Source organism: Laetiporus sulphureus, assembly GCF_001632365.1.
Source record: "Laetiporus sulphureus 93-53 unplaced genomic scaffold LAESUscaffold_9, whole genome shotgun sequence".
Lineage (NCBI taxonomy): Eukaryota > Fungi > Basidiomycota > Agaricomycetes > Polyporales > Laetiporaceae > Laetiporus > Laetiporus sulphureus.
In genome coordinates, this window is record NW_024468518.1 from 164816 (window position 1) to 177655 (window position 12840).

Sequence of the window (12840 nt, forward strand, 5' to 3'; positions counted from 1 at the left end):
GCACAGACAATAGAGCTCGTGAGGTATTTTCGGAGGGCGTCAAAGATTGCTTCCGACTGCCCAGCTCTTTATACTGGTTTGCAGCTGCTATAATTGTAAATAGTGCGGCACTATGTTTGCCTTCGTGTTCGCTATCCTGACTGATGAGTCGAAATGTAGATGCCTGCAGTCAGCCATGAGTAACGACCCAGTCTGTTTGTTATCTTGTGGAAAGAGATTCTACTCGTCAACGTGATAACTTATCTCCTTATAGTCATCAGGCACCTCAATATGTCATCGCGACCGCGTGATAAATTACAAGAGGAGTTCCAGCCTCAGATGGTCAATTCTGAAACAAGAACAGGCGGACTGCGTTCTATTGAGATCACATCTTCATTTTCAAACGGTTTTAATTGGTTGTCTTGGAGGTCATGCATACATTCTACCACTGATAATATTCCAAATCATTTAGCTCCTTGGGCAAGCGCACAATCCTGGGTAGGTAGATCACTCGGAAAGATGCGAGTGACATCTTCTCTTCTCCAACTGATGCTCATCGGGTATCACGGTGTCCGCTACTAGTGGACTCGAATGGAATACCTTCGTTCATTCTGTTGGTGACATTCCCAGATGAGGAACTTTAATTGTCTCCGTCGAAAGGTTTGTGGGGTCCTCGTGTGGTTGGGCAGGATCTATAAAAAGGCAAGGTCCTGCACAAGCATTTACCTCAACTGTCCACACTTCTTCACAACTCGGCCTTATCTTTGCCTTCTTCATCGTCTCATACCACAGTGAACACAATATGTCCAATCTCACCCCATCATTTGCTGAGGTACGCTGAACGTTTGTGACTCCTAAATTACTTGTGGTATTGAATGATGTCTTCACAGCAAACTCGAGCCCTCGTGGCCCAATTTCGTCAGCGGGCAGCAGCTATATCCGCTCCGCTGCCTACATTGCAGTCGATGGTTGCAAAGTTGCTGAAGACCACCCTAGAGGCACAGCCCATCGTTATCGGAGAGATGACCTATACGGTGGAGCTGTTCCGGATCAGCATCAAGCAGTACGTTCCGCCTTCGGGATGTACAATCCTCATTGTAATCATCACATTGCTTGCAGCAAGGACCTCTACACTGCAGACATGAAGCGATTTGCGCATGTGGCAAATGCTTAGCAAATGTCGACAGGTTTTTTGCCTTTGTGATCTCAATTTGCTACGGTTCCTTCCCACATTCCATATTAAGTATTTGCATATTATATGTTGGAGGCAGAAATTTAATATCATATATTTAAGAAATGACACCATTTTCAAACTCACCAAATACATTTAGAATTTGAGTGCTATTGAATGTAATTATACATTTTTGAAATTTCAAACTATGACATGTATAAAATATCCAGTAGCAGATGAAGGGGTGATTATGCCTACATTTTACTTCCCTACTGAAGTCATTCTAGCCAAGATTACTAGAATGAAAGTCATTCACCATAATTACACCTTCATCTGCTACTGGATATTTTATACATGTCATAGTTTGAAATTTGAAAGGTATGATTACATTCAACAGTGCTCAAATTCTAAATGCATTTGGTGAGTTTGAAAATGGTGTCATTTCTTAAAATATATGATTTTGAATTTCTGCCTCTAACATATTATTATGCAAATACTTAATATGGAATGTGGGAAGGAACTGTAGCAAATTGAGATCACAAAGGCAAAAAATCTGTCGACATTTGCTAAGCATTTGCCACATGTGCAAATTGCTTTATGTCTGCGGTGCTACCTCTACGCCCATTTCCTTGAAAATGGTAATATCCACATGAAATACTTCATTCTTCCGGAATATGGCGCAGAGAACATGTCCGAAATATCGTTCGATGCGCTGGAAGAAATAAACCACCAGGCTTGGACAGACGCGGGTGCGAATGCTCTCCCCAACCTCTTAGCTTGATGTTCCCTTTGTTTCTGCACGTTGGCGGTGGCGGCGGCGCGCTCATCTTCATTTGTGCCATTAGCATAACACGGATTGACAAGTATCTTGATGTGCTGGGCTCAATAAGTGTGGTAGCGTGCCTCATTCTGTTATAATTGAGAATTCATCTAAGAAATGGAAGTGCAACGGCTTTCGCCTCAAATGCAATCTTCAGTTGTGCCTCTCGTCGGGCGTTTCGGCCGGTTTGTGGATGATCTGAATGACCAGAAATGTCGAACGCAAGGCGACGTTCTCCGCCGCAATCTGCTTCAGACACTGCATGTGGCCCCCAGAAGCCGAGCTGTAATTGTCAAGAAGGTTGAAGCCGAGACTAGTGTCACACCAAGTTGGTGTCAGTACCAGATTTGGCAACAGCGCTGAGTCCATGGGAGCGGCACTCACCACCCGCGCTAGTAGTACGAGTAACAAGACTATTGATCCGACTCCGAGTGCCTGGCCGATACCCGCGCCGCGCAAATGACTGTATCATGCTCGAAACTGCGATTCCGGCATCAAGATGTTGCCATTCTGCCGTCGCAAATGGACATTTTGCCTCTGCAAGCATGCCGAAAGCCTGTATCCGAGGTGCCAATGAACTTTCTCGTTCCTGGGCACTCGTGCGTCAGATGGGAGATGATCGTAGAAGACGGGTTCTCTTCTTCGGGAAAAGATCCGACACCACTGGTACCTTTCGCGGCAGCATTTCAGCGTCACTGGCAGGACGTGAACGCTATGGTCTTCTTCCATCAGAGCAGTATTTATATCGCCTGTCGTTGCTCCCTCAAGAAACTTAGGCAATTTAAGAGGCCTGCCTAGGGGAGACAACCAGAGCAGGTCCCTTAGGCAGAGCAGAATGTGCTGGTCAAGAGAGCACTGCATGGTGATGGTGACAGATGCACTGGCTGTGCCGTCTGCTGCCCGCAGATCTGCTCTAACAGAAGGCTGATCTGATCTCGCCACACTTTCTGACAACATCGTTCCAGACCTCCCTCAATTGTCATACATTGCGGGCACGCTCACTGGCAATCCGTCAATATGTGTCTTTGACGGCCTCGCGAAGTTCGGACTGTGCCCAATCGTGTCGTCTAGCCACGGGCTGTAGGTGCACACAGCATCGAACCTATCCCGCTGGCGTCCAAAAAAGCATCCGGCACCTTGAACTACACCGCGTTCTGTGCATCTGTCGCAGCGCTCGCTCTGCACGAAGCCGTGCATCTTGCATGGGCACGGAGGAGCTTCTGGGCACTCAGGGCTCGTTCAAGCCGGCCATCCACGACGTCGCGCGCCCGACCCCGGGACAGGTCGAGTATACTACGAACTTAGGTCCCTCGTTGAGGGAACACAGCTAGTTATGACAAAGGAGGAGGAGGAGGGGAACATAACAAGGATAATGGCAGAGTCGAGGCTACTCTTCCCTCCCTGGAACTGTGGCCCAGTTCTTCGGGTCCCAGATTCAGGACATCCTTTGTGCTCTCGATACTATCACCCTCGAGTGCAACACTAGCGAGCATTACATTTTCAGAGCACTTCTTACGGTTGTTTCACGATTGATTTTTTGGAGGTTCGATCACAAATCGACCCCAGCCTACTGCATCCTTTTGGGAGGAGGTTCGGTCCAAAATACCCCAACCAAAGTCGCATCCGCGCGCACCTCCGCAATCTCCGACTTCTGCATTGCGCATGACGTGCTCAGCGAGTTCCGCAACCGTGAGTAATGGAGCGGAGCGCAGAGCTGTTCGCGTGTTCTTGGGAAAGACGCGCGCAGTGTACGGCCGCGTGCATGCGCTTGGACGACTTTGCCTCAGGCCCTGCGTCGCTGACACCAGGAAATTTTGACTTGTTCTCGCCTGTTTTGGCTTGTACAAGCCAATAGGCGCACGACATGAAGCTCTCAAGCTGGAGAAAAGTTCAAAAAGATAGATCACTGAGACTTTCTCGGACTTATTGTGTTTCTTGGTGACGGCAAGCGAATAATAGAAGCATCATGAGCCGTTGAGTTTCCTGATGCGACTCGACGGACAAGAACATCTACTACTGATTGTGGCACGAGGTATGTGCATCCTTCGTCCTTATCATAGTTACGTCGGTCCAATATTGACTGATGCTCTCAGTTTGGCCATTTGATGGCAAGCTACAGAGTATTGTTGTCATCCTCTTCGCCTAAAAGGAGGAAGACCTGTAGATGTCGGTACTTACGATTGCAATGGATCAATAGGAGCTGTGCAGCGAGATTCGAAAGAGGACAATGCAGATCCAGTTCATAGTCTCACGGAATGTGCGAATGGACCGGTATCGCCTCACAATAGCTGTCAGTAGTTGCAAGGTCAGGGCAAGTCATCATTTCGAGGCATGTCAACGAGGGCAGGCAGCATGACATATTTTGTTTGACCACAACTTCATCATAACGGTGCAGTCGGGCACATCCCCACACAGCTTTCACACCGATTGCGCTAACGTAGAGGAACGCAGCTACAGCTGATGAGAGCTGCAGCGGGAGCAATCTCATTACTAACTCAGCGAGCCTACAGATACAAAGAGGAACAGAAGATAACAGAATTGGGCCGCTCCAGCATCTCCGATGCTTTCCCAAACTTCTCCTCGAGTTCAAGGTTGCCGATGGCTTTGGCTGCTTGGCTCATTTGCCGGATCAGCTCCTGTAGGCGTCGGAACACGCGGATGATGTTACCCTCGAATTGGTCGGTGAGCTAACAGAGTTGTTCAGAACAAAAATTGCAATTTTCACGTCCAACGCACCTTGCAAATCTCCGCAAAAGAAGCACCACGGCACCATTGTACCACCGCATCCATGAGCTCTACCTTGAAGGACTGTACATATTCGTCTTCAACCATGGTAAGCTTGGATTCGATAGATACTTTTGCGATACGTCGCGCAATCTCCTGCATGACACGAAGCGGCTGTGCCAACTCCTGTCCGAGCTTCGTGACCTGTTCGCTCTAGGTGATAACGGTGTAAGTACTGGAGCGGATTGTCGAGGGTGGTCATCGTACCTTTTCCGTAAACACAAAACAACTCAACAAACCGGCACATTGCTCCGGAGATAAAGTGTTGAAAACGCCATTGAAAATGAGCTCTGTAAGTAGTATTTCATCGCCGGTGCTGATTTCGCATGCAACACGACCCTTCGTGTCAACAGTGTCGGATGACGTAATGAATCCAAGACGACGCAGCACGCGTTTGCGACTCTTCAGTTCTTCCATCTGTACAACGTCCCTTGTGGCTTGTATATTCTTCTTCAGCTCGCGAATGCGCTCTTGGCATTGCACCTTCCCGGCATAGAGAGTGTACAAGTCTGGAAGACGGCTATCACCGTGAAGCTTGCTAGAGTATAATCTGCCCTCCATGGCATGAATTTTCTAGTGACAGCAATGAGCTTCGTCTCCGCCTTAGCTAAGAGCTGGAATGTCCCACCTTCACTAGAATCTTAAACTTCTCGTCGGTAATTTGCATGTCGCCAATCGGATCAAGAAGAGGAATCCCATCGGGGAATCTTCGGTGAACCTCCTGAATGCTCTTGTAGACAGATTCTCGGGCTTGTAACGACCTTAAGTCCTTCGGCAGATAGATACGCAATCTGCTGATAGAGTCCAACGTGGAGAGCAACACTGGCACCACCAATGGCACACCACAACGACCAGGGCGTGTAGGTCGAACGCGGCTGGAAATGGACAGCGCCGTGCGATCCTTTGATACCTCTGACCCGTCATCACAAGTAAGAAGAACATCGACGATGTATTGTTCGTGAGCAGGCAGTTCCTCGAAGGTGCGTCCCGATTGGTTCTGCGGCAGTGAGATATGAGAACGTGTTACAAAAAGGTGATGGGAAGGAAATGGCCCCACCGTTCGCTTCTGATAGTTGATGACGACTCCCCAATCAAAATCGTCTTGCTTATGCTTGACCTTCACCAGTCGTCCTGGCTGGAGGAAAGGTATGCTATAAGTGGGATGCGTGATCACAGCTCTGAAATCAGCAGCCAGCTGGTCCAATTGCTGCCTGTACTCATAGTACTCTGCCACTAGCGGCTCGTCCAGTATGGTCATCGTGTCCTTCCGATCGTATTCCTTCTGTAGCTCTGTTGCAACGTTAGAATACCACTTTAATCCACTAGGGTATCCATACCTTCTTCCAGAATCGGTACCCGAGCACAGCTCTGAAACTGTAAAAAGCTTCGGTCCAGCATGTACTCCGGACTGATACCCTCCACCTTCATCAGGTTCAAAATCATATTATACCCAAGATGAAAGGCAGAATCCAAGCGATCTGCTTGACCTTTGATCATGTTTTTGGTATCCGCGGGCTCGAGCTTCTCGTCGCACATCAAGATGACGATACCACGATCGTCCAGTCCTCGACGACCAGCGCGTCCCGACATTTGTATGTATTCGCCAGATGAGATGTTACGGAATTCATGCCCATCAAACTTGCGTACAGCCGTGAAGACGACAGTCTTGGCGGGCATGTTGAGGCCTATGGAGAACGTTTCCGTTGCAAAGAGAACTTTGATCAGGCCGTCTTGGAAAAGCAACTCCACGACCTCCTTCAGAATCGGAAGAAGTCCTCCGTGGTGGATTCCAATGCCACGACGAAGCAGTGGGAGGATGTTTGTGATCTGCGGCAATGCACGATCATCTGTAGACAGGACATCAACAGCATTTGCGAAAACGGTGGCCACACTTTCCTGCTCTTTGGTATTGTTCAGGTCGAATTTCGACATCGTGAGTGCGAGCCCCTCGCATTCTCGCTTGCTGAAGGCAAAGACGATGACAGGATCGTAATGCTTGGTCATGATCGTTTGCACAATCTTCTGTGTATCTGTGGGCTCTGAATCTGCGTCAGACAGCAAGACATAATGTATGCACGTGCTTCTCACCCCTTTTCTCGCTCCCTTTCCGAGACTTCCCTTTCCGAGACTTTCCGCCTCTAGGATCAGCAGGATCCTCGCCCTGCCGTTGCTGTATCATCCCCATGGCGGTATTGAAATTATCTTCTCGAAACTCTCCCTTCTCGTTCACCACAAGGTAGATTCCTTTACCACCGGAGGGGAAGAGGTAGTGCTGAAGAGGAGTGGGACGGAAATCTGTGTATACAACGTGGCATGGCTGATCGTGCGACTTGCAGATCCATTCTGCGAACTGCATAGCGTTTGGAATGGTCGCTGAGAGGAAAACGTAGCGCACGTTATCTGGGAGAAGGATGATAGTCTCCTCCCAAACGACGCCACGCTCCTTATCGCGCATGTAATGTATCTCGTCGAATATGACCCAAGCAACCTCGCGCATTATCTCGGAGCCCCGATACAGCATGGATCGTAGGATCTGCCAAGCGGTTAGCATGAGGGTCTCACTAAGGAGTTGTCACTATACCTCAGTCGTCATAACGAGACATGAAGCAGATGGATTTATGGTAATATCGCCAGTCATCAAGCCTACATCTCCGAACTCGGCTTGTAGATCTCGATACTTCTGATTGCTCAATGCCTACAAAATCACGTTAAAATCGCAAAGGCGAACGAAGTGCTTAGCCAGTTGACCTTTATTGGACTAGTATAAATGACCCTTTGCTTATTCTGGAGACACTGGGCGATAGCGTACTCAGCGACCACCGTCTTGCCAGCACTAGTATGTGCAGAAACGAGGACGCTCTCGTTACGCTCGATGGCCGACACCGATACTTGCTGAAATGGATCCAAGGTGAACTTGTATTCCCGAGCCGGTTTGATAGGGGGTACGTGTTCGGCAATAGGGATGTATGAATATCCTGGAGGAACCGCGACTTGATGGCGGACCTAATCGCATACCAATATTAGTTCTGATATGGGAAATGTGAGGAGAAGACGAGCACCTGATGGCGGATCTGAATCCATGAGCCCTCATCAACTGCCCCTTGGAAACCTCCACTGGCGGTGACATCTTGCTTCGCTTCTATCTCAACTTCATCTAGCACAATTGGATTCGGTGAAGCCTGGCGCAGCTTTTTCTGAGAAGAACCGCTCGCAGGAATGTCGGATATTGAAGATACGTTCACATTAATTGGCAACGGGGAGGAAGGAGGTGGAGAGCTCGCCTTGCGCTTGCGCGCATTCTCTGATGGACCAGTCGTGGCCTCCATGTCGGCCATATACTGACCAGAAACAGGTTCTGTCGCAGAAGGCTGCAAAAAAGAGAACAAATCGTCCGAGTCCATGTTTGCGGGCAGATTATAGCCCAAGATGAGGCGCAAGTATGAACGAACACTCTTGTGCCGCCTCTTTTGTCGAACCACCTCACAGTCACGTGGTGGTCCCTCACCTCATCATTCGTTGATGCTTACCAAGCGCGCAAAAATCGGATTTACCTTGCGACTGCAAGGTTTCTCCCAGGTCAGGGTCAGAATCACATCGGGAGTTTTGTCATTTGATCCGCGACAAATGTAGTGACAGAATTTGAATAAACATATGAAATGTTCTACGATAATATCTCTAGGAGGACATCTCAGCTGTTTCCTAGATAGGACTTGATAGAACAGTTCTTATCTTATTAACTCTTCTGATTTGGCTGACAGTTCAACAGCTCAGCTAAGTTGGCAGCAGAAACAATATCACAAAAGGCAAACCGACTAAGAATAGAAATGGTATCCTCGGTAAAATCAGTGATAAAATCTGAATTGTTGTCTTGGGTTAAGGTTCGAACTGTCCACCGAGAGAAAAACTACGGGAACTGCAGTGATGTTTACTCGAATGTTTGCTGGAACTAAATCTCAAATGTTGTTCAATTTTCCGCTCATCGGCCGATTTTGCGACCACTCAAAAGTCGGTCATCGGCCGCTCAGTGGTATGCCGACTGATCGCAGAGCGTGCGATCATTCCACCGCTCAACCCAAAGATGGCTAAGGCGTGGCCGATCTTCGTAGCTGTCACGGGCGTGGGATTGTCGATAATCATGATGCTAGAGAGATTATTACTCGTATGCATAGACAAAAATGAAATGTTACATTGCATGCAAAGAAGTCCGATTCTAATCCACAGTGCATGACTACTAACAACACAAAGAGCTCATTTGCTGCACGGTCCTTCCTGCAGTAATATTGCAAGCACAATCCATCGCGTGAGTGACACGGCACTGCAATCTGCCGCTTGGACGAGATTGCCACTCCAGCGGGATGTCCTTTTCGGGGCAGAAGCGAAGATAGCGGAAAATTGTGCCTACGAGCTGCTTAGAAACTGGGTAAAAGGCTAGCTCCAGATAGTGCTTTAGCCTCCACATGCATTGCCGCCATGTGGACGAGCTCAAGGGATCGTGCTGTTGAGGTGGTACACCATGGACAGGAAATGAGGTACACGTTGGTGATGAGTACAGCTGGCCCTCAAAGATGAAGACTGAAAGCGGCATGATCTGTATGAAAAATGAGTGACATCTATTGTAGATGGGTCGGTGTACACACGTGTACACTGGCTACTGTCCGGTATAATGCCTTTGACTGTTAACACCGATATACAGGAGACTGAAGGACGTGCAGTTATGCCACAGCAGTCAACACCGATGCGATCGCGATGAAGTAGAGGTAATGCATCACACTGGTCAACACCGATGTGATCGTGAGCCAGGGGAAAGCGTGAACGGACAGCAGGACGGGATGCGATGCGATGAGCGTTGACATTTTGAATGTAAGAGCTGCATTTTCCATGGGGAGCACCTAAGCATGTTAGCTATATATAGTTCCATCAGAGTCAGCTGAGATATACATATATACTGTTTTTCATCTAATCGCGTCAGTGTTGACCAACGTGATTGTGCCTAAGCTTGTCCCCTCTAATCATGCTGGTGTTGACTGCTAGGACTGTTCGATGGATCTCCCACGAAGACTGACGCGTCCATGTCTCAACGTTATTGACCGCTGAGATAGCTATGTTGGACGGTTTTGCTCAAAGCAGAAGTTCTCCATGGCATGCAAAGTCATGGACACTAATCGGTGAGTTCACATTCTTTGCTCACATCTGCGATTCAATATTCGGTGTCCTCGTTGCTTCAGCTCACACAAAGCAACAGACGTGGCCATCTGTTGTGCCGGCAGCAATGCGATGACTTTCTTTCAGAATTGTTGTGGCAAGGGTGATAATTTTGCTTTCACAGTCGAAGCGTTGATGAAGGCAACATGCGAGAGCAGTGAGGAGGCAGAGAATCTTCGTCTCCTGAGCAGCATCATCAGTGAGTCGCGAAGAGACAGCAGGAGAGAATCATGTACGGTTCATGGCACTAGTTCCAATGGGTATAGATCAAAATGAAACCACATCAAAAGGTTACATCTTGGACAGATGTGAGTGAGTGGCCCAAGTAGGAAGATGGGCAATATCTACCTCATTTAGTTCTAATACAACGACATAATCCTTGGAAATAGCATATTCAGCGAACTGTGAGAGCACCCACTGAACCTTCACCTCATCTAGTGTTTGGGACCTCTCCATCGACCACGTTCAGACAGGAAAGTCGGACCATCGAGTGAAAGGATCTGGGCTGTTCAACACTGCTGGGAGGTATCGACGAACAGCGAAGCGAGGATGTCCATCTATGATATAGATGTGTTCAATAGAGCTGCAATTGCAGGAGATAAACAGTTGCCATGTGGATAGAATATAACCAGACTATTGACAATGTGCGTGCGTGCTCAAGCAAAGATGATATGATTGACATGAAGGTGAGCCTGCAGAGAGACTCGCAGGAGACCAATAAGTGTTTTGAGATCCTCAGGAGTCTTTGTCATAGGAAGTTCCTTCACTGCTTCCTCATCGGCAGCGATAATCTCGTGGATATGAGCTCCATCGCTGGGCATTTCTCCATACAGCTTTTCGAAAAGTATCTTGCACCATCGAACACTGTCTGGAGCATCAGGTCGAGAGAGCCATCACCTTAGATTCACTTCATGCAAGAATGCACTATGAATAGTTCCCTCAAGCTCACCTTTTTATACAATTCAATATGCAACAGTGAGAAGAGAGAAAAATGCGCACCAAATTTGTGGTTTGTTGGTAGACGTTGCAGTTAACCGATCAGCCTTTCAAAGGGAAAACACCACCAGGAATGAACCGGGCCAAAAAGCTTGAGAAAATCAGAAATGTGAAAGGCCATATGATGGATAGATTCGTGTTCTAGGTTCGAAAACAGAGTGGATAACTGGCTGATGTAGTTCTGCATGTATTGTTGGTAGCATTGGATGCGACTCAGAGTGGTTGCATGTTTGCATGTGAGTAGTACCACACAAATGAGCTGCATAGTGTGGTCCAAGATCTGACTCAATGCAGATGTGTTGTCATCAGAAGCACACGATGAGCCTAGATCAAAAAGAAGGATGAAGGTGATAGGAAGGTGGATGGTAAACATGGTACGCCACTCATCCGCTTTAGGCGTATCAGCTGTGGCAGCACCAAAGTTATATGACACAGAGCCAACTCAGAACAGAGTTTCTGCATGTTGGATGATGTGGCAGAGGTGGTCAAGCACTGCGGGCATCGTGATCTTGATGGTATCAATACTGCTGAATTTTCTTGGGTGTCGTAGATGCTTAATTGTATTACATCAGAGAAACAACACCACCACAATTTGACTAATGACTGACCCATTGAACCAATGCACATGCAATATCAACCTTAGTCACTCAGCCACGACTTCTGGAGGGTATGGCCACACCGTGTACATCTTCTAGTACATAGGTGAGAGGACGGCATAAGCAATTGACAAGGTACATAGCTCTGCAGACCAGAAGGGGAACGAATGCTGGGTTTGATGACCTCGCCATCATCATGGAGCTCCGAAGTGAGTGCTCTGTGAATACGATTGAGATCTTTCAACTCCTTCTGACTCCACTGGTCGGAGGCTGCCAGTCCGTCCTCCTCGACAGCACGGTCCACCTCAGCCAAACTGTCAGCAGCAATCGCAATGGTCGGTGCCTCTTCAGCATTCGTGAGCGGCTCATCATCAAAAATGTTGGGGCGACTGAAAGTCCAAGTGAAAGCAGGTGGTCTTGCAGGTTTGGCATGAGCAGCAGTATCGGTGAGCTCGAGAGCGTGTAGACAGTGAAACTTGATGGTGCCTTCAAGCAGGCAGTGCATACTGTCAACGACGAGCTGTCGACAAGGATTTCAGTATGGTAATCTCCAGAGTGGAGACCATCGAATACCATGCTTTGCGAAGATGGTGTCCTGCTCAGCAATGGTCTTTGCATCCCGTCATGCCTTGGCCGCTGACCGCATGACATCCACATCGTGGATGTGTCACTCCGTATAATCAAAACATCCACACAAGCTCCGCCAATTCTTGACTATGTTTCCCCGATTGTCCCGCACTTTCCAGCAGTCACACACGGAGCAGAAGATCTTGGAGATGGATGAAGCGAGCTGAGAGGTTTTGCGAGCTGATGGGAGATCACATACAACAATAGCTATTGCACATTTTACCAGCAGTCCTTCTGGGTGCAGCACGGTCCAAGTAAGTCGTAGCCTGATATACCACGCGATGAGCATGTCATCAATGACAGGATTAGTGTAGTGGTTCAGCTCCACGAGTGAAGGCTCAGTAGGACTGGGGATAATGCCCATGAGATACATATTCTTGGCCTTGTAACGTATCTCGATGGGTAGATTGAGACACGCTAGGACAATGATATCAACCATTGTACTTGGACCACAGACTTTCATACCCTCAGCAGCAAAGAAATCAATGCACATCGTGAAGACTAGCCGTGCCTCCCCCTCAATGGAGCTGACAAAGCGCTTCTCATCTGGACCGTGGAACCCTCGAAGGAACTCGCCATGGAAGGGAGTTTTCATGACCAGTGGGGCAGGTCCATCTAAATCAGCACAGGATTTCTCGATGTGCTTCTCGAGATCTCGTCAAGAG

The 12840-nt window shown here is 48.2% G+C and overlaps 3 protein-coding genes across 3 annotated transcripts; 1 reads left to right on the forward strand and 2 right to left on the reverse strand.

The window, feature by feature from the left end:
* Positions 1–781: 781 nt before the first annotated feature.
* LAESUDRAFT_712507 (uncharacterized protein) lies at positions 782–3054 on the forward strand (the record flags this gene model as incomplete). The annotated part of the gene is made up of 6 exons (XM_040906906.1): positions 782–811; positions 870–1042; positions 1927–2039; positions 2086–2304; positions 2470–2706; positions 2936–3054. 6 exons carry the CDS (start codon positions 782–784, stop codon positions 3052–3054), a joined length of 891 nt encoding a protein of 296 aa, XP_040766627.1.
* Positions 3055–4474: 1420 nt separating this feature from the next.
* LAESUDRAFT_757070 (antiviral helicase) lies at positions 4475–8155 on the reverse strand (the record flags this gene model as incomplete). Its single annotated transcript, XM_040912256.1, has 10 exons — positions 4475–4657; positions 4707–4907; positions 4962–5327; positions 5383–5751; positions 5812–6044; positions 6092–6793; positions 6843–7287; positions 7336–7449; positions 7503–7757; positions 7814–8155. The coding sequence occupies 10 exons, from the start codon at positions 8153–8155 to the stop codon at positions 4475–4477; spliced, it is 3210 nt and encodes a 1069-aa protein (XP_040766628.1).
* Positions 8156–12083: 3928 nt separating this feature from the next.
* On the reverse strand, positions 12084–12614 carry LAESUDRAFT_735617 (uncharacterized protein; the record flags this gene model as incomplete). Its single annotated transcript, XM_040910608.1, has 2 exons — positions 12084–12158; positions 12264–12614. The coding sequence occupies 2 exons, from the start codon at positions 12612–12614 to the stop codon at positions 12084–12086; spliced, it is 426 nt and encodes a 141-aa protein (XP_040766629.1).
* Positions 12615–12840: the final 226 nt, after the last annotated feature.